Below are 26,919 nucleotides of genomic sequence, written 5' to 3'. Positions count from 1 at the left end.
CAGATGGAGGCCACAGGCTGGGTTTACCCCCTTTTCGGATGAGGGCCAGGATAGGTGCAATGCGGGAAGAGAACCCCCGGGATGAACTGTCGATAATAATTAGCAAATCCGATGAATCTCTGGATTGCTTTGGTACTCAGTGGGAGAGGCCACTCCTGGATGGCCGACACTTTCACGGGGTCCATCTCAAATCCCTCTGGAGAGATAATGTATCCTAGGAAGGGGATCTTGGATACCTCGAAAACACACTTCTCCAACTTGGCGAAGAGAGAGTTCTTCCTCAGACGAGAGAGTACCTCCTTCACCTGGGAGCGATGACTTTCAAGGTCCTTGGAAAAGATCAGGATGTCGTCCAGGTATACGACTACGAACCTTCCTAGGAGATCTCGGAACACATCATTCACAAACTCCTGGAAGACGGCAGGGGCATTGCATAGGCCGAAGGGCATAACGAGATATTCATAGTGCCCATCCCGAGTGTTGAATGCCGTCTTCCATTCGTCACCCTCCCGGATGCGAATGAGGTTGTAGGCCCCCCGGAGATCCAACTTGGAGAAAATCTTTGCCCCTTTCAGCTGGTCAAAGAGCTCGGCAATCAGGGGCAGAGGGTATCTGTTTTTCACGGTGATCTTATTCAGACCCCGATAGTCTATACAAGGCCGAAGGCCTCCGTCCTTCTTCTCCACGAAGAAGAACCCAGCCCCTGCAGGAGAGGTAGAAGGGCGGATAAACCCCCGCTGGAGATTTTCTTGGATGTACTCCTTCATAGCGGTAGTCTCTGCAGGAGAGAGAGGGTAGGTGCGCCCTCTGGGGGGCATAGCTCCAGGCAGGAGTTCAACCGGACAGTCGTATGAGCGATGTGGGGGAAGGAACTCTGCAGACTTTTTACAAAACACATCGGAAAATCCCTTGTAAGTGGAGGGCAAAGTCTTTAATTCCGCAGAGGAGACATTCACCTTCTCGAGGGGTTTTGGCGGAAGGCAATGTTGCAGGCAAAATAAACTCCAACGAGAGATCTGCCCAGTGGACCAGTCTATGGTGGGGTTATGCAGACGTAACCATGGAAGACCCAATATCACTGGAGTAGAAGGACAGGGGATGATGAAGAATGAAAGTTTTTCTTGATGCAGCGCCCCAACTTGTACAGATAGTTCCGCCGTGAACTTTGTGACGAATTCAAACTCCAGGGGTTTGTCATCTATGGCAGTAATTCGCAGGGGAGAAGACAATGGAAGCAGAGGAATCTTCATGCGTTCGGCAAAAAAGGCATCCATGAAATTGCCATCCGCTCCGGAGTCGAGGAAGGCCCTTTCGAAGATAGACTTACTTGCCAGGTGAATCTGCAAAGGAAGGAGAAGCCTGCGTGAATTTTCTTGATACTTCTCCAGAGAACCTCGAGTGATGCCCCCTACATGAGAAACCTGAGACATACCTCGGGGTACAAAACTCTTGGCTTTGGCAGGACAGGCGTTGGCAAAATGGGAATGCCCACCACAGTATAAACAGAGACCTGCCATACGTCTTCGGAGTCTTTCCTGCTCGGAGAGGCGAGTCTTTCCTACTTGCATGGGTTCCTCCAAGGGAGACGTCGACACATGGGTCACAGGAACAGCGGGTGTTTGCAGAATCGGCCTTTGAAAGCGAGGGGCCAACATGGGAGAAAATCGTCTACTGCGCTCTCTCTCCACCTGGTGCTCTCTGAGACGAGTGTCCACCTTAATGGATAGAGCGATCAACCCTTCCAGGGTGTCAGGAGTCTCTCTGGAGACGAGATCATCTTTGATGCGGATGGATAGGCCTTGGTAGTATACAGCCTTGTAAGCGTCATCACACCAGGAAGTCTCCGCCATCAGTGTTCGGAAGTCTATAGCATACTCATTGACACTGCGGCTTCCTTGCCGGAGCTGCAAGAGACGGGCAGGGGCGTTCGTAACCCGACCGGGAGCATCAAAGACTATACGAAAAGCTTGGAGAAAGTCTTTAACATCAAAAGTCAGCGGGGAATTCTTCTCCCAAAGAGACGTTGCCCACTCCAGTGGCTTGCCTTCCAATCGAGACATCACATACCCCACCTTGGAACGCTCGCTTGGAAACTGTGTGGGTTGGAACTCAAATTGAATTTGGCATTGCGTGGCAAATCCCCTGCAAGCTTGTGGGTCCCCACTGAAACGAGGGGGAGGTGGAATGCGAGGCTCACCTGTCGGGTAGCTTGTGTTCGTGGGGGCTGCCGCCATGGGGGGATCCCCAGTAGGTGGAGCAGTGGAGGACGCAGAAGGCACTTGAGCCAGCAGGACATCGAGTGCTTGCCCAATGCGAACCTGCTGGTTTTCGTAGTCCTCCATGCGGGATGCCAGTCCGCGGAGCGCTCGTCCGACATGAGGTGTGGCTTCCTCAGAAGGATCCATGGCCCAAGAATAATGTCAGGGAGCCGGGGAGCTCCCTCCAGGGAGGTTGTCTGGATCAAGGAGGAAGCCCTCTTGAGGGAACAAGGTCGCGGTATCCAAAGGGTTAAACGGAGAATAGTCAGGATCAGGCAAGAGTTCACAGGCAGGCAGAATACAAACAAAGTCCAAAGTCCAGGCAAAGGGTCAGGATACAAGGCAGGAACAAGATTAGGCAAAAAGGCACATAGGAAACCCAGGATATGCTTCAGGAAAGTAATCCTATTCTTGGGCGCCATTCTGGCGTCTAGTTGGCGTTTTTATTTTCAAATTTGGCGCCATTCTGACGTCATTGACGCTCTTGCGCCGACGTCGGCGCGCTGACGTCATCGCCCGGCGCCGCTACCCACGTGGCGGCCATGGGCGCCGCCATTTTGGGAGCGACGCCGGCGAAGATGGACGCGCCGCCCGGAGCTCCTGGGCCTGCTCCGGGCGGCGATCGTTACAGGCTGGTAGAAGCATGGCTATAAATCCCCTATTTAAATGTAAATGCCTTACTCACTGGCCAGTAAGATTTTGTGCACTTTGCACATGTTTGTAAATGTGGTTCTGCTAAACATGTTCTCTACCTACTTAATAACATACAGGTAAAAACCATTATTTCCTCTGATATGTCCATTAAAAAGCTGCTGGTGCCTAACTAGCAAATCCTACCCCTTGATATGCTAGTGAGGCCATTTAATGAAGACCATATGTGTTCCTTAAAAATCTTTCCTCCCAATGCCTGCCATAGCCTTGAAGTGCACTTCCTATACTAAAGTGTGTATTTTGGCTATCCATTATTGTGTACACTTTTTATGTAATTGTCATGGGAAAAAAGTCATATATTATTAAAACCTCTTTGCAGTCCATATCTTCCCAACATAACCCTGATATGGTGAACTATGCCTACTTACAAAAAGCCTTGTGTTCCTGCTGAAATTACCCAGTTTTGTAAAGCATTTTATTCTTTTTATATTTTTAATGTTGTATTTTTTCTTTTTTTGTCAGAACACTATAATGACCCGAGAGCAGATAGAACGAGAATATGATAATCTGGTCAAAAGTTCTGGTCAACTACTTAACTCTTTGCAAAAGAGAAAAAAAGAAGAAGAGGAGGCTGAGCGTTTGCGCAAAATCCAGGAGGAGATGGAAAAAGAGAGGAAAAGACATGAGGCTGTAGAGGAACTCCGTAGGAAAGAAGAAAATGAGAGGCGTCTGTCAGTAACCACATGCATTACCTTTGTGCTTTCCAACATTGGCTTTCTGTTTATGTAATGTCCAGGGCTGAAACCTGTCGTATTTATTTCTTCTGATGCAGAAAAGCTGAGATTGAAGCAAAAAGAAAACAAGAAGAAGAAGAGAGGAAAAAAAGGGAAGAAGAAGAAAAGCGAATTCAGGTTAGTCTGCAATGAACTTACATTAACTAATTATCTTACATAAATATCTGAGTAATACAAGTAATGCATAAGAATGAAGGTGAATTTAAAAATTATAGAGGTGGAATAAGTGACAGACTGTTAGAAGACATTTGCTTAAGTAGGGACCAGAGCAGCTGTATGGCTGCTGGACTATTATGTACTGTATGTACTGTATGTACTGTATGCATGGAGCATGGTTAGTTGAATAAACTACAAATAGTCAGCACTCAAAGAATCACTTACTTGTTGGTTGCATGCGTTTAAAGGAGAACTAAAGCTTAACCAAAGAAGTAGGCTAAAAATGTACATTATGCTTTGGGCTTCTGTACCGGACCAAGCCAACCACAGCCCTTCAGCAGTAAAGATGTGAGTATCTGAAGATGCCCCAGTAGCTCCCCATCTTATTTTCTGCTGAATCACTGCACATGCTCTGTGCTGCTGTCACTTACTGAGCTTAGGGACTGACTTAAAATATACAGTACACTTAGAATATAAATGTCACAAAATAAGGCAGATTATTAATTAATACAGATAATTACTACATGACAGCACATAAACCAGTGCAACTAGCATCAGAATGTATTAATCAGCCTTGTAGCATCAGCTTATATTACAAGACAACCTCATTTTCTGCTTGATAATTTGTGACGACCCCTAAGCTTAGCTTCTCAACAGCTGCTCAGAGCCCACTGAGCATGTGAGTGTTGCACTTTCCTAGATAGTGACCCCCTGTCACAAGTTTGAAGTCTTGGATCATTGCTGCTATTGAGGAGCTGAAACTTTTGACTGGTGCAATAAGTTCAGTATATAAAATATGGAATTTTTAGCCATATTCATTTTTATAGTTTAGTTCTCCTTTAAGCTCAAAATTTGATTTTTTGTTCCATCTGCTTTGACAGGTGGTTTCAGTTAAAAACAATAATAGGCTGCATGGGTGGATTAGGGTGCTCTTCCACCAGCTAAAAAAAATGTGCTTAATGCATTGCCTATTTTGTATTTGTTTCAGGGCATATAGTAAAAACGGCTATATACCATGTTAGTTCATTTCTGTACTTCCAGACACGTGCTAGTTAAAGTCATCCCACCATATAAATGTTAGCCCTATACAGTGTATGAGAATTATTTTGCAAAATGAAACAATTTGGTATATGCATTTTCCCACCGTATAAGCCCAACTTTTGTAGTATTATTAAAATTCATTAAGTGTAACAGTTGGAAATTGCAATTTTTCTGAAAGCCAGACCAATGTGTTATAGCCAATCAGGAGACCGCTATTTGATTAAAACAAAATCTTTATATAAGCACAGCAAATGTCACTGTCTTTATTACCAAAAGGCTGATTAACTTTTCTGTAGTGAAAATGCCAGTAAACTAACCTACAGTAGAAAAAGTAATCTTTCAAAAATAATATTGTAGTACCGAATATCCACATTTAAAATCCATCATATACTAACAGCATTACTGTTTATTTAAGGCATATACCAGGCAAACATTGTCTCGGCAGCTCATACACCATTTCCCAGGTGACAAAGAAAAATGACTGGGGTGTAGCGGCTTTCCCATAAATTCAGTTTGACCCTTGCCGTAGCTCTGCTTCAGTTCAAGAAGTACATTTGAGATCTGTCAGTCTGAAATTATGTTCAATGTCAAAAAGAAGCAAGTGAAGCTTTCATTAAGATAAATGCTTTGCCCGATATGCCCTTGGTATATATAAGCTCATCTATATAAGGCCAACTTTTCTATAAACCTTGCCAATGAACCAAAGAGTAAATACAGAGAGAAGTTCTGTGCTGGTAAACGTTTGCTTTATGTGTATCCAGGGTCTAAGCAGTTCCATGGCAAGGAAATTGTTTGAGGGCAGAATATGATGGCCTCAATAAAATGGTTTGTTTTTAGGCTGAAGTGGAGGTACAGCTGGCTCATGAGCGGGAAGAAGAATCTCAGCAGCAGGCTGTCCTTGAACAAGAGCGAAGGGATCGGGAGCTTGCTATGAGAATCGCACAGAGCGAGGCAGAGCTGATCAATGAGGAAGGGCCAGACTCAGCATTGCGCAGGTAAATTACTCTACACACATTACTGGGCATTGAGCAATATACAGAAAAAAATATAAAAATGAGTTAATGTCCATATTTTTATTTCAAAGCCAGAATAAGAGAAATGGGGCAGTGCAAAAGGACTGCCTACTATAGTTATGTAAATCAATGATGTTCAAAATGCAGTCCTCCAGTTGTCGTGAAACCCTCAATGCCTCCAAAGCTGGAGAGCCACAGGACCTTGCGGATTTAGTAAGAACAATGTTATTACAATTGTTGTTTACCAATTACATTTTAGGTGGGACTGCAGTGTATTGTTCTCTAAATGTTGAATTCCTACCAGCTAGGCATGACAACACTAAAGCGCTAAATAATGACTGCAAAAGGGGAGAGAATTGCCTGCTTGGGAGGCAAAATACTCAGCATGGTGGGGAATTACTTGTAAGTGACCACAGGGAAGTGAAATTAATTAGATACAAGTCATTAACATTTGCAGTGTTGCAAGTACAAGTTCAGCAGGACTCTGCCATAAAGCAAAGTGTGTCCTTTACATCACAGGCTGAGGGCTGTAGCAAGTAACATTTCTTCAATTTATGAAAGTGACTTGGCTGAATCTTCTGCGAGATTTCAACTCTTGGATGTGGAATGAATTTGTTCACATTATACAGAGCTTCCAGTGATTTTGCTGTGAATGTATTAACCTTACAGCATAAATCAGTCTAGATTTCCCTGTGCAACACAATGTTGCTTTAATCTCTACTTTCTTTAGCCCCGAAAAAGGGCACAATATGCATTTTTATACCTCCGGTACCAAAGGGATTAAATTAAGAGGTTTTTAGTTTCCATATTCAATGTTTTCACCAGTTATTTCAGGGTTTTGTTATTTGCATTAGAAATACAGGTATGGGATCCTTTATCTGGAAACTCGAAAGCTCCGATTTACAGAAAGCCCATATCCCATAAACTCCATTTTGTACATCATCCAAACTAAGATAAAAATGTTTCTTATTGTAAGCAAAACCAACCTATTGGGTTTATTTAATGTTTACTTGATTTTCTAGTAGACTTAAAGGGATACTGTCATGGGAAAAATGTCATTTCAAAATGAATCAGATAATAGTGCTGATCCAGCAGAATTCTGCACTGAAATCCATTTCTCAAAAGAGCAAACAGTTTTTTTTATATTCAATTTTGAAATCTGGCATGGGGCTAGACGTATTGTCAATTTCCCAGCTGCCCCAAGTCATGTGACTTGTGCTCTGATAAACTTCAATCACTCTTTACTACTGTACTGCAAGTTGGAGTGATATCACCCCCTCCCTTTCCCCCCAGCAGCCAAACAAAAGAACAATGTGAAGGTAACCAGATAACAGCTCTCCAACACAAGAAAACAGCTGCCTGGTAGATCTAAGAACAGCACTCAATAATAAAAACCCATGTCCCACTGAGATACATTCAGTTACATTGAGAAGGAAAAGCAGCAGCCTGCCAGAAAGCATTTCTCTCCTAAAATGCAGGCACAAGTCACATGACCAGGGGCAGCTGGGAAATTGACAAAATGTCTAGCCCCATGTCAGATTTCAAAATTGAATATAAAAAAATCTGTTTGCTCTTTTGAGAAATGAATTTCAGTGCAGAATTCTGCTAGAGTAGCACTATTAACTGATTCGTTATGAAAAAAACATGTTTTCCGATGACAGGATCCCTTTAAGGTATGAAGATTCAAATTATGTAAATATCCATTATCCACAAAATCCCCAGTCGAGCATTCTGGATAACAGGTCCCATACCTGTACATGAATTTTGTTAGACTTCTATAATTTTCTTCCCAATCCATAAGAGTATCCTTGTATCTGAGACATTTCCCACATCACATCCCATCTTCAGGTATCTGAGCTGTATAGTGCACATTTCACAACCAACCACATTCTTGTTTGCCACTAAGATCAAGAGTAATAGTTCATTGAAGGCATAGACCATCTCTACAACTCCCATTACCCACTGTCATCTGATGTTCGTGCTGGTTGATATGTTCAGCTTCAGTGCTGTATATAAATATTTCACCGCAAGGCAGTCTAATTTCATCTAATTGCAATATTCTTTTTTTCTTGCCATGCAGATTAATTTAGGATCCAAAAAATATATTTAATAATAGATGATATAATAAACTGTGCAAACATTTGATCATTTTAAGTAATAGATGGCAATTAAACACAATCCAGAACAAATTTGTCTAATATGGAATTTAAATTAGAAATATGTTGACTGATGGCCCGTTAAAACCTCTGTGCCTAATTAGCCTAACATTCTCATTAGTGAGAGAAACAGGTTTGTTAATCTGACTTTGTAAATGTTTTGAAGGCAATCCCTGTGCAGCTCCTAGCATTGTGAAACATTGTGTAGATCAGTGTCTCCTAACGTAACTTGAGTGGTCCCTGAAGATGGCAGTTTACTAAAAGCATTTCATGTGTAGAAATCATTTCTTCCCAGCGGATACTACAACAAAATAAAATCGATGTTCTGTAATTGCTCTGTCTTTACACAAAGCCATCACTACATTCCACATTATTTTCGCTGTATCAAATTGTTTATAAACTTTTCAAATACACATTTGGCTATTTTCCAGATAATCATTTTGGAATGGTTTTCTCTTGTAGAGTGTCACAAAATGCATCAGGTCCACACAGTTGATTTTTCTGTTTTTCCTTTCTTAGCCTGTTTCTGGTTGTGTTCTTTTAAATAACCGCAGGCAGTGCAGTGAACTCCTCATTCATAAAGCTAACTGTAGAACTGCTGCAGTCCTCCCCTGATGGGTCTTCATATAGGGCTCCTATTATGTTCAGATTGTTGGACTGTGAGGCAAGTCATTCTGATCTCATCATTTCAACCCAGGGTTACAATAGTATCATAATAGGGGCCTATTGAGACCCCTTACAGTAAACCATATCAACATGCTGATGCAATCATAATGGGAACTTCCAACCTGCTGAATCGAGTAGGATGTCGGAAAAGGTAGGAGATCTTCCATAGAGGTATGGAATCTATTATAGGGAAGCCTTTATTTAATATACCAATAGCATTTCCCATAGTGTCCTTTTTCAACAAACAATGCCACATTTTTTACTCCTTAGCTTTCTCTCTATAGTTAAAATACAATACCTTGTACTTTATTACTAAGCTAGTATTCCACTTAGTAATAAGCTTAAGTTATCTCAGACCATTGTGGTCTAGATTCCCTATTATTGTGTTAGCTAGAATATCAGTCACAAAGCATGACAGAACTGCTGCTTCGTGAACAAAGGTAAGGAGAATAAACCAGTTGCTTCTCTACATAAGCACAACAGTTATAATTCCTTTTCAAAATAAAGTCATGGAAGAGGCGTGCTCCCATGCGTAATAAAAAGCATACAGTTTGACTGAGTGCAGTAAACCATAGCACCCAATAACATGTTTCCTTTTAAAAAGGTGATCAGTAAATTCTGGTGCATGTTCTTAAGAAAGCAGTCAGTACTTCCACTGTTATATGACCAAGGTCCCTGTAAGTTTTATTGCAATGTTAAGGAAAGCTAGAGCATAATTGGACTCAGTAGTACATAACACCCATCAAGGTGAACTATAGCATGGATTGTAGCTTTTGAGCTAAGACATAGATGTGATGAATGCATTTTCAGATTAATCCAATATGAATTTCAAGTTTGATTTATTTCTGCTTACCCTAATTTGCTACTGAGACATTTAGCTTCAAGCTTATGCATATTGCATCCGAGATGCCTTGTGATGAAGCACAGTTTTGTAAGATGTAAGTTATTTTGTACAAGAGTGGTTAATGCATAAGTTCCACTAATGGCCCCAACCCTTTAATGAGTGATCAGTATAAATACTGGGGGTCATTTATAAAGACAGGTCAAACTTTGACCTGGGCAGTAACCCATGGCAATCAATCAGATGCATGCTTTCATTGTTCTACCGGAAAAAGAAAAATTTCCTGCAGCTGAGAAAAGCAAATTAGTGATTGGTTGCTATAGGATACTGCCCAGGTACAAATTTGCCCAGTGTATATAAAGCTATAGAGCCCCACTACCTCTTTGCTACCTATGCTTTCAGGCATGAGAAATCTTAGCTCTTTAATGGAGAAATATAATTATATATATATACAAAGCGCAGGTGGCAAAGAGGTAGTGTTTAGGTAGCAAACAGGTATATATGGCTTTTTAAGGCTTGTTAAGAAACCAGGGCCAGATTGGAGGGGCCAGTTTATGACTGAGCATTAGCTTTTCTCTGGCTGCGTTTTCTACACAGGTGGAGAAAAGCCGCTTTGTTCTCATCCCCTCCTATTCACAAGTACAGTGACAGACATGACATCAGCCTGTGTCTAGACCAGGGGTCCCCAACCTTTTTTTATTAGTGAGCCACATTTAAATGTAAAAAAGAGTTGGAGAGCAACACAAACATGAAAAAGTTCATGGGGATGTCAAATAAGGGCTGTGATTGGCTGCTTGGTAATCCCTATATGGACTGGTAGCCTACAGGAGGCTCTGTTTGGCACTACACTTGGTATTTATGCAACCAAAACTTGCCTCCAAGCCTGGAATTCAAAAATTTGCACCTGCTTTGATGCCACTGGGAGCAACATCCAAGGGGTTGGTGAGCAACATGTTGCTCGCAAGCTACTGGTTGGGGACCACTGGTTTAGACACACAGAGCAGGTCTTGGCACTATGTCTATCAGTGTTTTTGTAAAAAGGTGTGGACGGGAGCAGAGCCAAAAAATAGGGGAAGGCAGGAGAGCCAGGTGCTAAGGGTGCAGTAGTGTGGGGGAGCTAGTCATGTACCTCTTCAGAACTGCTGCTGAGCTCTAACACCCCAAAGAGCAAAATCCTGTGGCAGTTAGGCAACGGAACACATTCTGCTGAAGTGACTTTTCTGACCGTCAAGAAAATTATACATTTGCTAAAATTCAAACTGCTGGTTCTGTGGTTCAAATTTTGGTCTGCCCTTTAATGCTTCTTAGTAATTCTGCTGCAGAGATTTTGAAATACTGGATGACAGATCTATCGGTTTAGTCATATACAGTGTAAGTCTGTGAAATAAACTAATACAAAAGCTTATATCTTTGGATTTCATCTATACTTATGGTGTCCATAATACCTTGCAGTCAAACAGGCTTCAAATGTTAGAAGACTTTGTTCAAACACAAGGGGATTCTTTCCAAATGAAAGATTTATACAGAACTTAAAACAGTGCACAAGTGTTTATTAAGGAAGCCAAAAAGAGGAATGTTCAGCTATTAAGACTTTGTGCCTTACAAACAAAGTATTTTGCAGAACGTTCTTATAACACCTGATAGTTGCTGAATGAAAATAGATATACTTGTATCCTTTTGTATTGCTCAGCCTTTTTATTTGATGGGATCCTTAATGGGAATTAGCTTGGAAGGCCAGGATTTGGTTTAGAATATTCTCCTTTTAATTACTTGTCTATAATTCAAACCTATTATTATGCTGTAGGATGATATTTCAATTTGTTAATGGGATCATGTTGACCCACTTCTAAATAATATAGCAACCCTTTTTATGGTCTGACATATAGGTACACAATTCCTGATATTGTTCTTCCAATTACATAGTTTCATAGATAATTTGGGTTGAAAAAAGACTAAGTTCAACTCCTACAAATGGACCTTAGTACATATATATTCACATACTTATAAAGATCTATCTATACACTCACTTATATAAACTATATATAATAATGCTGGAAATTAATCTTTTGAAAGGACATTATGCTATGCTAATTAAAAAGAGAAATAGAAAGTGTGCCACAGATTTATTTACTATTGACATTGTATTCTTGTTCTGATTTAATATTTGTGTTAGTCTGTATTTACAGTAATTTACCCAGCAGGAAAGTATTAATTCTGATCATTCCTTCTACAGCGTAACAGTTGATGGCACACAACCTTCTCCAGTTAACTTCAAGTATGATGCATGTCTCCTCTACAAAAATGCATCTTTAAATGTTATATTTTAAATGAATTACCCACAACTCCGTTCAATCACCAGTCAATCAATGCAGAATAGTAAGGCATTAGTGACTGTAAAAAAAAAAAAAAGCGAAATAAAATTATAGCTGGGTACACTGAAATAATTTGTCAAATTTGTTAATTTTCACTATTGGTAATTTTATTTTAATTAAAATTAATTGTAAAAATCTATATTATCATCCTTTCTCTGGATCAAACAGAGATGATTTATAATATCCCAAATCAAAGGGAATGGTGTGCATGGGGTGACACCAGTTCACATTGGGATAAAACTAATTAATCCTGGAACGTTTTAAACTAATTCTGCATTGCTTTCTGTTTCCAGAGCTGGTGGAGAGAAAACCAAACTGACCATGTATGTTTTAATGTATATGAAGTCATATATTTGGAGAAAATATTTATATGAGAATCATTTATCTTGCACTGAAAACACATTCATTATAATACTGATGTTTTATCTTGATATTTATTCATTATGAACCATGCAATGTATGCATATTGGAGATTTAATCAGCAGGATTTATATAATATCACAGGAGTTTATGTCAGGCTAGTTTTAATCATTCCACTGAGCTCATGTAAGCACCTTTCCAATATTGCAGGGTTGAAGTAAAAGTTCGGGGAAGCCATTAATGCAGGCCAGACAGTTATCATAATCCTTCTGATGTCAGTATTTAGCTCGGCTGCAATACTTGATGTCTTTCTAACAATCTATTCATCTATTCAATTCATGTATTTTTTCTTACTACAGCAATGCTCCTGTCTGGCAAAAAAAAAAAAACCTTTGCAGAACCTTCCCGCCTTCTTTTTAAAACAGTGAAACCAATGAGGTTTGCCAGTCTATAGGCTGTATATAGCTATAAGACGATGTTACAATACAATTTTGCATTTCATCCCTTAATAAACATATCTGCTGGTGTTTTAGGATGCCCAAACCCAAACAGAATTTCTCTTCCCCTTCACTTATTATCATAGTACAAAATCATAAAACACATTTTTTTTTAAGCAAAAAAAAGCTTAAAACCTTCTGCAAAGCAGATATTCTGAAATTAGCACTTCTAAACTAACGGCACCACTGGATTTGTGATCCCCATCCCCTATGGAGCTAGACACTTTGTAAAAGACATAAAACAGAGCTGCAGTTCAGAGGGGTTTTTTTTTCTTTAGCTAACTAAGGGCTATTTTTTATGAAATGAATACTTTGCTGCCTTTAATTCTTAGATGTCAGCATCACTTTAATAATAGAGGGCCAGTTTGCCTTTTAAGATTCTCATTTCCTTTTAGCCATCCCTGCCCACCTGGAGAGCCAACAGCAAACACGTTTTTAGAAAGTGAATGTACCTGTTCAAAGACATGCCTAGTACATACTGTACAGCATGTGAGGGAGATTGGATTTAAATTTCCTCAGAAAACAGCACAGTTCGATTTCCAATTATGTTTCATTTTCTCGTTTCTTGTAACCAGTACAATGAGGTTATAGTGAATTAAGAAGTCTTCACTTCAAAGAAAAATCTTCTATCCACCTGATATTTGATGGACGTGTCTCAACGCCTAGTTGATTATTCAAGCTTAAGTCAGCAGTACATTTAGAATACTGTCCTAGATATTCACATTATTGCATTTTTTCAGTCTGGGAACAGTTCAGATTTTCTAAGTTAGCCATTTCTCTTTTGTCTATAATCAGAGAATTCTATTCTTAATTTAGTTGTTAGAGGTGGTTCACCTTTAAAGGGATACTGTCATGGGAAAACATGTTTTTTGAAAAAGCCTCATATGACTAGACATATTGTCAGTTTCCCAGCTGCCCCCAGTCATGTGACTTGTGCTCTGATAAACTTCAGTCATTCTTTACTGTTGTACTGCAAGTTGGAGTGATATCACCCCCTCCCTTCCACCCAGCAGCCTAACAACAGAAAATGGGAAGGTAACCAGATAGCAGCTCCCTAACACAAGATAACAGCTCCCTGGTAGATTTAAGAACAGCACTCAATAGTAAAAAGCCATGTCCACTGCAAAACATACAGTTACATTGAGTAGGAGAAACAACAACCTGCCTGAAAGCAGTTCCATCCTAAAGTGCTGGCTCTTTCTGAAAGCACATAACCAGGCAAAATGACCTGAGATGGCTGCCTACACACCAATATTATAAATGAAAAAATATAAACTTGCTGGTTCAGGAATGAAATTTTATATTGTAGAGTGAATTATCTGCAGTGTAAATAGTGCCATTTAGAAATAAAAACTGCTCCATAAAAATGACAGAATATATAGTGCTCATTTTCATAGCAACTGCTAAAATTACAAACTGGCGAGTTGCTGAGCAGAAGTGGAATAATTAAAAAAAAACAAACACAAACAATAAAAAACTGAGGACCAACTGAAAATTGTCTTAAAATATTTTTTTCTTCATCATACTAAAAGTTTACTCAAATGTGTGTCATATATGTACATTTTGCACATTCATTTCATTAAGGTCTTCATTATGCTCAACACCAGCAGACTATAAGTGCAGTGTAGGCACCAAAATGCAGTAATACCAATGTATGTGGGGGCAGATAGGCTGGGGTGTCCTCCAACAATTTAACATATATACACAACAAGAATGGGACTATAAGTCCCTGCCCATGTGACCCCCACCAGCTCAATTGTAAATAAATACTTTAAATATGTAAAAGGCAATATTTATTATTCAACACTATGCCATATATCAAGTTAAAACCAATTAAAACCAAACTAAGCAGCGCTGCATGTACAAAGGGATCCCTTGTAATATTATCTAAGTGTATCACAGCATGAATGGTAGTCGAATATGCTGTAATGTAGAAATGGCGTATCTGGAACCAAGCCGTAGCACTCCAATCTTATGCCACAATTTCAGTCCGTTGAGCAAGATAAACGGTCCCAGACCTCCAATATTGATGTTAAATTGGTTGTGGCCAAAGCGTAATACTGAAGTATCCCTAGGTCTAAAATGCGCCAAAGTCACCAAATGTATTTGAGGCACCCCTCCAGCATGGACCACCTCGAAAAATCAACCCCGTTAGATATTAGGGGGGGGGATGCACTTGCCGTGTAGCCGGAACCTTCGTAAAGGCACCCAATCAGATGTGGGTGAATACAGATATTTAGAATAAGCCTCAGTGGGATGTCCACAGATGCAAATATCTAAGCAAGTGAGGATCCCTTCACATAGGTCTAAAGTGCCAGGACTGCCGTACACCGCTCACCACGGAACCGCAGCGGAGACGTCTTCACACGTCACCTTAAGGACTCATTGTGAAACTGTTCACGGACTTCCGCATGGTCGGTAATATATTTTATATTTGTTGAGCGGGCACCCTGGGAGATATTTGCATCTGTGGACATCCCACTGAGGCTTATTCTAAATATCTGTATTCACCCACATCTGATTGGGTGCCTTTACGAAGGTTCCGGCTACACGGCAAGTGCATCCCCCCCCCCTAATATCTAACGGGGTTGATTTTTCGAGGTGGTCCATGCTGGAGGGGTTCCTCAAATACATTTGGTGACTTTGGCGCATTTTAGACCTAGGGATACTTCAGTATTACGCTTTGGCCACAACCAATTTAACATCAATATTGGAGGTCTGGGACCGTTTATCTTGCTCAACGGACTGAAATTGTGGCATAAGATTGGAGTGCTATGGCTTGGTTCCAGATACGCCATTTCTACATTACAGCATATTCGACTACCATTCATGCTGTGATACACTTAGATAATAGGGATCCCTTTGTACATGCAGCGCTGCTTAGTTTGGTTTTAATTGGTTTTAACTTGATATATGGCATAGTGTTGAATAATAAATATTGCCTTTTACATATTTAAAGTATTTATTTACAATTGAGCTGGTGGGGGTCACATGGGCAGGGACTTATAGTCCCATTCTTGTTGTGTATATATGTCTTCATTATGCTGTTATGAAATAAGACAACCATGAATATCATGATAAACATGTCCCCTTCTCATATGCAGACAGTGGTATTGGTAATCTTTAATGCATATTAACCCTGCAGAATCAGTCCTCTCCAAGCAAAAATATTTTCACCCAGGGGCGCTCCACCAATGAGGCGAGTTGAGACACTCGCCTCAGGCGGCAGCGCCCCCCTGGTTGCCAGGGGCGGCAAAAATGCCGCTCCTGGTAACTAAGAGGCGAATTTCCGGTTTTCAAACCGGAAATTCGGCTCTTCTAGCGCAGAGAGCGCTATTGCGCTCTCTGCGCGAATCGTCGCGGACCGCCCCTGCCCTCTCCGGCGCTATAAAGGTTAGTGCCGGGAGGAGGGAAGGGGGCGGCGAAAGAAGGCCGCCTCAGGCGGCATTATACCAAGAATCGCCCCTGTTTTCACCTAAATATAAACAAATCCCTCTGTTATTAATATGATGTTTGTGTTAAGGGAATATACCATACATGGTGAAATGATATTTAGTAATGTGCTAGCTTGTTCACCAAAGGGAATCAGGAGATAGAAATATATTTGTCTCTTTAGCCTATATCTTTGTGACTTGAGATAACATGTTTCTGAAAGCCCCAAGCCCTGTTTTATGACATCCACCATATCACCCTGCTTGGCTGGTTCAAAAGGACACGTACATAATATTATTCCCCCATGGTTATAATATGAAAATGATATTAAAGTTGTCAAGAAATGTGGCTTTAAGCATGGCCAAATCTAATATAAGTTACTGGGAAGTGCATATTGCTAAATTGTAATTATTTGTTCCTGGGGTGTTTTAGTGCACTGGAAAAATAGTATTTCTATATACAATATGCATAGTTTAACTCACACAGGTTTATTCAAGTTTAGCAATGCTAAAAATCCTAAAATCTGCCAGCTACAGTAATTAGATAGCTGTGACTTTATCACTGCTTTCTGTGAATTTATTATCTGGTGTTGTGATCTACAGAATATTGACTAATAATAACTCCAAAAGTCAGTTAATGAGGAATAGGGTGCATAGGACCAGAACATGTCAACTCCTTATTAATTCAGATACAGTATTGTCAGAATAATCTCAAAACAGGCACTACTGGGAGGGCAGGGACAGACATGGAATGTACTGATGTATAATCATTTTTGTCTTCTCCCATATCAACCTTTTTCTGCAGGGAAGAAATGGCCAAAGAAATGACAGAGATTCTGTCTAGGTGGGTTACAGAAATAAACCAAACCTATATATATAGTTGCAATAGCAGCCTTTTTTTCTAATGGTAAAAAAATTGGATTTCGTTCAACAAATGATTCTACTGTGTAACTTTAAGAAATAATTTCTTTACACTGGTTTAAAGGAGAAGGAAAGCTACTGAGGCATTTTATTGCCAATAGATTAGCTGCAAAAGTGCAAGATACAATGCTATATTTATTTTGTAGAATGCTTTACCATACCCAAGTAAACCGCTCTAAAAGCTATTATGTTTGTTTAGGATAGCAGCTGCCATATTAGCATGGTGTGACATCACTTCCTGCCTGAGTCTCTCCCTGCTGCTCATAGCTCTGGGCTCAAATTACAGAAGGGAGGGAGAGGGGAGCAAACTGAGCATGCTCAAGCCCAAGCCCAAGAGGTTTAAGCTAAAAGATGAAGTATGATACAGAAGTTCAGATGATACAAACTTTATTTTCAATGAATCAGCAGTTAAGGTTTTGATTCAATTTAGTATTCAGTGGTATATTTTTTTAAAGGATGATCAAAAAATTATGAATAACTAACAGAATCACTAACAGAAGCAAGGTATACAGGATAAATTACTTTGCCTCATGTTTCTAAGGAGTTGTAAATTGCATAATAATAATAATAATAAAAAGAGAGTGAATTTCGCAGGCTTAAAATAGTGACACCAGTTCTCAGTTAGAAGGAGATGAGGGTATTGCCACAGTAGGGCATTAAACTTTTTATCCTTGAGTCATTCCAGTATTAATATTACCTTGTGTTTGAGATTTTAGTCCTGAACAATTAATTTTTACTTATGATCATCAATCCATTCTTACATAAATCAACCCCACAGCATGGTGGTATAGTTCATAACTTGTAGAAGAAAATCCTGCAAGCCTTAGAGTTGTATTATTCATAAACCGTGCAAAAAATAATTTTTTCCTAATTTGAACAAACTCAAAATTTTATAAAACTTGAATATTTGCTTATTTATAAAAACAACTATGCAAAAATATGAAATGCATCAAATTGGTCTTTATTGTATCTTTGTCAATGGGTCTCCAAACTTTTGAAAAAAATTTGAATTGAAAAAAACGGCTACATTTTGCCTAGGACAACGCCCAATGAGTTCTACATGAACCCTCAAGCTTTTAGATCCCAAAGTTTTACATTCAATTTTTTTGCGCTTACAGCTGATCTTACATGTATTTTTACTTGAGAATTCAGTAGGGTTTGAGCACTGGTGGAGTGGTTAGAATTATTTCCAGCAGAAAAGCATCAACAATAATGCAGTTATGTATTAAGGGCTGGGGTTGCTATTGTCTGTGGAGAATTTGGGGGTTTACCCAAAAAAATAGTTACATAATGCTCAGATGTGCTGAGGCTAATCATCTGGCACAGAAATCATCTGCCTCAATGTGATATTTGCCACAGCCCACTCAATAAAAGGTGTACATTCAAACCACTATCGGGGGAATGTAATTAAAGTCTCAAACAATTTGCACCAATAAGACTAAAAATGCACATCTCGCAATGCAATATTGTTCCTTAAACTGTTATTGCATTGCAAATTTTAATTGCACACTCCTAAGAAGTGATTAAAGGTGTCGTAATCTTTTGGAGCAAACATAACGACTTTTACATTATGAAGTTTTATTACATTGATTCCACTGTCGGAAGTGGTCGCTAAACAGTTTCCAGGTTCGCAAAAGCTATATTAAATTCGCGCAAAGCAAAATTTGTTCGCTCAAATGAATAACTTTTCGCATTGCGAATACATTCCCCCATTTATGTTCCCTTCAGCTACTGTCATAGATACATTCCAAATAATATTAGAGTTGGCTTGTTTTTACTTTACTTTATCTTTGTCTCACATGGGAAGATACAGGGGTAGAAAGAAGCAAAGGATCAGATCATCATACAGGCATTAAACAACAGGTGGTCACCATACTTTTTACCTACAGTGTAGCATTTTTTCTTCAAGGTCCAATATAATTGCTCCTGCACCAAAGGGTGCAAAACTTCAAATCAAATTTGCACATCAAGTGCTGTCCCACAATGTGTCTTATGTAGAGGACAATTGTGGTAATATATTAATGCTTAGAACAAGTACAAGTATGTTCACAGGCACAACATTAAGGCAATTAGCATGCAATTCACCTTGCACTTGCACCTGGTCCTTATCAGAGCAGCTAGGCGTATGCGTGTGGGCAGGTATGGTACTTTGTCCATGTTTTTTTTTGCACTTTGCACCTTTCATAAGTAGAGAAAACCTCTTGTACAGTAAACTGGAAACTGGAAAAATATAAACTTTTAACATAAAGGGGAACCTACATTACCATGTCTTTAATGTACAAAGAAATCAGCCAGAAGAAAATTACATTTCATACTGCCATTTCTATGTGCATTTCTGTCTTTTGTTTCTGCTCAGTATATCACCATTGGAGACCATAGAGGTCTTAACATTCTTGAAATGTAGCTGTGGATGTGCAAAATCATTATGTCAGGGGATGCGTTTTTTTATTACATTTTCTAGACTAAACCCAGAGATAACCCCTCTGTTTCTTTATGAGAGTATTGTTTAGTCTAGTTGCAGACTGAGCAAGGATTTAAAGTGTTTTTTCCCCTTCAAGTGTCATTATTTCCCTTGGTACTTATTGGTATTCAGCGACTTGTACAAAATAATAACTATTGTCTCACCATTTTAGGGGTGGGCAAGTCCAAGCTACAAAATCTGCTTCATCTGTCAAAAAACATGATTTAAGCAAGTGGAAATATGCAGAGCTACGAGATGCAATCAATACTTCATGTGGTAAGCTAACTGACTGCTAAGCAGCCTATTCCATTCATGGATATAATCTTACATTTTAGTGGGTACAAATTGCTTTTTCTTAAAAGACATTTAAATCACCAATATGTTGTTTTAGGAAATATAATGGAGAACTAATACATGCTGCGCTCCTAGTTCCCTGCTTCTGCCTTAGTGATAGTTGTCCATAAGATCAAATACGTAATTGTTTTTTTTGTGGTATCCTGCAGTATGTTATTCAGCAACCCAGTTCCCCAGTACCCCAGCAGTATAACCTATTGTTACTACAGGTAGGGGAACTGTTATCCAGAATTCTCGGGACCTGGAGTTTTCTAGACAATTTGAAAATCCCTACCTTACGTCTACTAAACTAAATAAAATGAAAATATACCCATTAGGACTGTTTTGTCTCCAGCAAGGATTATTTATATCTTAGTTGGGATCGAGAGCAGAAAAAACAATTAAAAAAATATATATATTTTTTTAAATTGAGTCATGGCTGTCCACTTACCCCACAGTTTACCCCACAGCCACCCTCACAGGTCTGCTGCAATAGACTGAACATGAGCAAAGTAATGTGCAAAAAGGATCTACCTTAAGCCCTATATGTGAAATCATACAGATTGCTGTATGTGCTTTCTGCTGTGCAGGTGGACACATGGAGTGGATATTTGTTTATATAGATGACTATATTCCTAGTATGTATATAAACTAATGGATACATTTGGGGACGAAACACTTGTTTTTGAAGCTTTTGACAGTGATAGCTACTGTACTTTGTACTTTTGTTCTGTTATCTTCCTTTTTTCTGCATGGACCAGCCAGAATTTCGCATAACAATGCATGGGAGATCAAACTGACAGAGAGTTTTTAAAGATACCCGGGCAGTAGTATTGCATTTTAGAAATTATCTGTAGTAGGTCTCACATACTACATCCTGCATATTTGTTAAAGTCTATGCATGTTCTTATATGTTCTTTTGCAACCTCCAAAAAAAATATTATACCGGTGTGCTTTAGCATATCATTTTTCATATTCTCCCTTCGATTAAGGAGAGAAACCTTTCTTTGTGATCCAAAATGGTGTAGAACGGATGAAGCTTGTAGGAATCTTTAAATAGTTAGCTTTTTCTTTTAGCATTTAACTTATTCTTCCTGACATGCCTTTAGAGACATTCCTGTCTTGTTTTATTTCAAAATGAACTGGAACTGTTTCGATGTGGCTTTTCCAGGTAAGACTAGAGCTTCTAATGGTGTATTAAAAGGATGAAAGGCTGTAACCTTGGACAGAAAAGTCAATTTGATCTTTAAAGCGAATGATTTAGAAACGTGGATGCGACCTAGTTTTTGGGATAAGAGTTTTTCAGCAAAGCATATTAAATAATAGAAGTCTTTCGTATGTTGCTTTTACTAAAAGCTGTTATCTATGTATCAATCTGCCGGATTTAATTATTAGTTAATTATGGATCCGTCTTCTGAATTTTCATAGTAAACGTGTCGTCTTGAAAGTCTTATAACATATGAGGTTAGGATTATTTTTCTCTTTTTAAAGATGAGATGGAGATAATTTATACGCTTGGTCAAAGAGAAACACAAAGGCTTTAGCTGTAATGTAAGTAGAGTTTTTAAGTCACACAAACACCATATTTACTGCAGGTAGGGACGATGGGTAATAGGGTGGTATGTCTTAAATGTTGGGGTAGCACTGATGTTTGTATCCTGACAAAGGGGGGGGAAACATTGATGCACAATAAAAGTACCTGCAGTAAATATGGTTTTTGTGCGACTCTTAAACTACTACTTACAATATGCTGATGACTGACGACCGTCTAGGGAGTTCTGCACCACCAATGCAGGAGAGTCATAGGAAGCACAATTGGAGAGCACTCACCCAGGCAATGCAATTCAGGAGCCGACCAAAGAAACCAGCTGTGCTGACAACGTGGAAAACACCTCCGGATAAAGCGTAGCAAAATGTATCTGTAGAAGTCTTTAAACCACGGAGCACTAGACCAGGTCGGACGTTAAAATGTTTCAATTTATTAAAGATTCAGTATTGTAAATGAACATACAGCAACAGTGCATCAAACAAAGCCCATGCTTTACGCGTTTCGTGGCTTCAACGCCACTTCCTCAGAAGCATAGGATCCCAGTGTTCTCCCCACCCTTAAATAGTGCAAGACACCAAAAGTAAATTAACATAAATTGCAACCTATTAACCCTGCAAAAACACCCAGGTTAAAAACATTGTAGAAAACCCAATCGGTAAAAGATTTATGGCACTACTTCAAGGTATAGCGTAACTGAATGCCACTCAGAACAAATGAGCGCTACAGCAGATGGAAGAGAAATAGGGGAAAGCAAAATTCAGAAAAGGTACAAGTACAAATATAAAACAAAGTATCCCAGCACAATTATATTGTATGAATAAATATAAACTTTCTCACTGCGAGTGTGGAGCTCCCCATTCGTCCAGGCTACTCACGTGACCTCCAGTCCCACATCCTGGCATTGGATTTCTGTAACTCACTCGCTTAAAGCAGACTTGATTCACGGACACTTTTTGGATGTGTTTAAAATTCTTCACATTCTTTATTTCTTCACATTTAAAAGATTATCTGAGTACTCTGCGGAAGTGCCTGCTAGTAAAGGCACGAAACGCGTCAGTGGTGTGTTATATGCACTGTGCCAATGCTGATAATCTTTTAAATGCGAAGAAATAAAGAATGTGAAGAATTTTAAACGCATCCAAAAAGTGTCTGTGAATCAAGTCTGCTTTAAGCGAGTGAGTTATATGAATAAATATAGTCAATACAAGGATTAAAAAATACAAAATATCATTAATAATGTCAGGGATAATAGTAACCACAATTAATATCAATAAGTAGCAAAATATTAGTCACAAAAACACGAAAGCTCCCACTCTCTGTTCAAACCCCCATAATCCTCAGTGGTTTTTAAATGGTATATCCAAAACGTCTCCAACCTACTGAGTTTAGTCTCTCGATCGCCCCCTCTAATATCTCGTAATGGTTTATCTATTATGTGAAAATTAACCCTGGCAAATCCATCGTTAACCTCAACTATATGTTTAGCTATTGCCGATTTAAAATCCTTCCTGTCCACCGCCGACATATGTTCAAGGAACTGGGTACTAGCCATTCGAATGGTCTTCCCCACATATTGGGATTTACATTCGCGTGTAATTAAAGGAAAGTCATAGGAAAAGGAAAGGTGAGAGGTACAGTATATTTACATACTGGAGTTAGCTTTTATGTAGCATTTGCTTTGGCCCAGTTCCCCACTGCAATGAATTGGATAATACGTTATATTAGTTCAGTAGAAAACATCTTTAAGTGGCAGATTTTCGAATTCAGGATGAAAGCATATGAATACTTAGCCTTCTTTATTTTACACCTGTACTAGAGACTCGAGCCTTAGTTACAATATGTAAATCTTTAATAACATCGCAGGGAAAATTAATTCACTTATATTTTGAAAAATGGTAAAGTGATTTTTTTTTCTGAGCCTGCAGAATGTGTTTGTTTCCTATTTCTCCCGGTGCTAAAAATCTAATTCCTTCTTTTCTAAATGCAGCAAGGCTGCCATCCTTTATGAAAATTCTCGTTATCTTTATTAGAGAGTATTCTGGCAGAGTTGCCATGGGACTTCTTTTGAAATGGCTTATTTACAACACCGAAGGCTTTAGGACCCTTTAATAGGATTAATAGCAGAGTGAAACAAACACATAAGCATTACAGTAAGTAATAATATTATGAAAATTGGAGATTAATAGACTACAGAGTACTCATTTAAAGAAGGAAAAGCGTGAATAATAAAGTCAGATTAGCAACTAACTGGAATTGCTTGACAAATAAAAGTAAAAAAACAACACTTTCCATATTAATTCCAATGCAAAGATGCTATCATTCTAAAGAGAACCAAGAAGGTTTTTTTTTATGTTTTATACAGGCGTGGGGTCCCTTATCCGGCAACACGTTATCTGTGAAAAATGACTTTTCTTTTCTCTGTAATATTAAAACAGTTTTCGGTACTTGATCACAACTAAGATTTAATTAATCCTTATTGGAGGCACACCCTATTGAGTTTATTCAAGGTTTAAAAGATTTTTTAGCAGAGTTAAAGCATGCTGATCCAGATTACTGGATGGTATTAATCCCAGGGTACTAAGCGAGTTTAGCTCTGTGATTGCCAAACCTCGTTACTTAATTTTTTAGGATTCATTGAGGTCTGGCATGGGGCCAAAAGACTGGTGAATTGCTAATGTGGTGCCGCTATTCAAAAAGGGATCCCGTTCTCAGCCTCAAAACAATAGGCTGGTTAGTCTGACATCACTGGTAGGAAAGCTTTTTGAAAAGGGGTATTAATTACATAAATAAGGTGAGCAGGGACCTTGATTCTGGGATGGCAGTGGATGTGATCTACTTAGACTTTGCTAAAGCATTTGATACAGTACCACACAGAAGGTTACTGGTTAAATTAAATTTTGGCCTAGAACATAGTATTTGTACCTTGATAGAGAACTGGCTAAAAGATAGACTACAAAGAGTGGTGGTAAATGGAACATTTTCTAATTGGACCAGTGTTGTTAGTGGTGTACCACAGGGCTCTGTACTTTGCTTTCCAACTTGTTCATTAATGACCTGGAGGAGGGCATTGAAAGTACAGATTCTATTTTTGATGATGATGATGATGATGATACAAAATTGTGCAGAACTATAAGTTTCATACAGGATGCTGCCACTTTGCAGAGTGATTAGACTAAATTGGAAAACTGGGCAGCAATGAGCAGAAATAATATAAATGAAAGTTATACACTAAGGGGCACATTTACTTAGCTCGAGTGAAGGATTAGAATGAAAAATACTTTGAATTTCGAAGTATTTTTTTGGCTACTTCGACCATCGAATTGGCTACTTCGGCCTTTGACTACAACTTCGAAACGAACGATTCGAACTTAAAATCGTTCGACTATTCGACCATTCGATAGTCGAAGTACTGTCTTTTTAAAAAAACTTTGACTACCTACTTCGCAACCTAAAACCTACCGAGCACCAATGTTTTCTTATGGGGACCTTCTCCATAGGCTTTCTAAGTATTTTCTGATCGAAGGAAAATCATTCGATCGATGGATTAAAATCCTTTGAATCGTTTGATTCTAAGGATTTAATCGTTCTATCTAACAATTTTTCCTTCGATCGTTCGATCGAACGAAATGAGGTAAATCCTTCGACTTCGATATTCGAAGTCGAAGGATTTAACTTCAACTTCAATGGTAATTAACCCTCTATATTAGACCCATAGTAAATGTGTCCCTAAATGGCAGTTTGTTGGCCTTTATCTTAATTGAGAATGATCATGGGGTTTTTGTAGAAAACAAGCTGTCTAATTCTGGGCAGTGTCATTCTGTGGCCAACAAAGCAAATAAAGTAACGTGCATAAACTCAAGGGATGAAAACATAATTATGCCTCTTTATAGGTCCCTGGTAAGGCCTCATCTGGAGTATGCAGTTCAGTTTTGGACTCCAGTCAAGAGGGATATAAATGAGCTGGAGAGAGTGCAGAGATGTGAAACTAAACTAGTTAAGGGGATGGAAATCATGCATTATAAGGTTAGACTGTCAAGGCTTGGTTGTTTTCTCTGGAAAAAAGACATTTGCGAGGGGACATGATTACACTTTACAAGTACATTAGAGGACATTAAAGAAAAATAGCAGGGGACCTTTTTTCTCATAAAGAGGATCACCGTACCAGAGGCCACCCCTTCAGACTAAAGGAAAAGAACTTGAAACTTATCCAGAAAACCCAGGTCCTGAGCTTTGTGGGTAATAGATTCCATACCTGTATATACACTTGCATTACTGGGTTTGAGGCTATTTGTTATGAAATATATATATATATATATATATATATATATATATATATATATATATATATATATATATATATATATATATATATATAACTGTTGAGAGCATGAACCCTCTCCTCATCTGATACAACTACTTTTCTTTCAAAACCAAATGTACAGATATTGAACTCCTGGCCGCATGCAGAGAAGAGTTCCACAGGAGACTGAAGGTTTATCATTCTTGGAAATCCAAGAACAAGAAAAGGAATGCAGAGACAGAACAGCGTGCTCCCAAATCTGTCACTGATTATGGTATGTATGGCTTGCCTGCCTTGTACAAAATTCACTTTCTGTTACCACTGCATTCATAAATACAAGGAGTTTCTGAATAAGACACTTATCATTTCATATATTTTCAACATTCTAGTTAGGAATTAATATCTCTCTGAGGCTCGTAGACACAGTTATGATTTCTAATTTTTGTTTCACATCAGAAACTATAAAGGAATGCTGTTCATTGCATTCTTGAACTGTCTTTTCTGCCTTTGGAAATCAGCAGGAGTCCTATTATATAAGGTGCAATGTTTGTTACAGCTCTTATAACCCGTAGCAACCAATCAGCAATTAGCATTTACTGGTCACCTGTTTAAAAGCAAACATCTTATTGGTTGCAATGGCTGCACCTGGGCAAACTTAGTGAATTTTACATATGGGGTTCTTATAATTACACCAGAGAGCCCAACATTATTTCTTTATTCTCCTTTTATGTCTGCTGGAAGCCCACTCACCAGTAAGCCGTGCATTAAATGGGGGGGTGAGAATTACAGAAGCTTTTAAGATGCTTCACACACTAATATATAAATTGTAATAGAGGAACTTCATATTATGTTATTACCTTTTCTTTGATTATCCTTTTTTCTACAAGGAATATCACCTTCTAGACTGTGCAGTTTACTGTTCACTTCATATAACCTGCCATTCTTCCCCCTTCTCTATCTACATCATTATAAAAGTGTACTCCATTGCTTCTGTAAGGTCACATATAATTAAGTGCTAGATACTGCTGTTATTCAGATCCAACCGTCAGACCTATTCAAGCTATGTATTATCCTGGTTAATTAAACATCTTTTTAAATACTTATATAAGATACCCTGGA

The 26,919-nt window shown here is 38.9% G+C and overlaps 1 protein-coding gene across 10 annotated transcripts in view; it reads left to right on the top strand.

The window, feature by feature from the left end:
• The window catches only part of myo6.S (myosin VI S homeolog), a 146,310-nt gene that overhangs the window by 101,630 nt on the left and 17,761 nt on the right, over positions 1-26,919 (top strand). For 4 of the 10 annotated variants that reach the window (XM_018265481.2, XM_041564666.1, XM_018265482.2 and 1 more), the window contains exons 26-33: positions 3,432-3,640; positions 3,742-3,820; positions 5,738-5,895; positions 11,810-11,851; positions 12,242-12,271; positions 17,042-17,080; positions 19,791-19,894; positions 25,943-26,074. In XM_018265481.2, coding sequence (XP_018120970.1) covers positions 3,432-3,640; positions 3,742-3,820; positions 5,738-5,895; positions 11,810-11,851; positions 12,242-12,271; positions 17,042-17,080; positions 19,791-19,894; positions 25,943-26,074 — 793 coding nt within the window. The remainder of the gene's footprint in view (positions 1-3,431; positions 3,641-3,741; positions 3,821-5,737; positions 5,896-11,809; positions 11,852-12,241; positions 12,272-17,041; positions 17,081-19,790; positions 19,895-25,942; positions 26,075-26,919) is intronic. The other 6 variants (XM_018265485.2, XM_018265484.2, XM_018265488.2 and 3 more) reach the window with 4 other exon arrangements.

This window comes from Xenopus laevis, chromosome 5S (genome assembly GCF_017654675.1).
Source record: "Xenopus laevis strain J_2021 chromosome 5S, Xenopus_laevis_v10.1, whole genome shotgun sequence".
NCBI classification, from domain to species: Eukaryota; Metazoa; Chordata; class Amphibia; order Anura; family Pipidae; genus Xenopus; species Xenopus laevis.
This window is presented reverse-complemented; position numbering and strand designations above follow the sequence as displayed.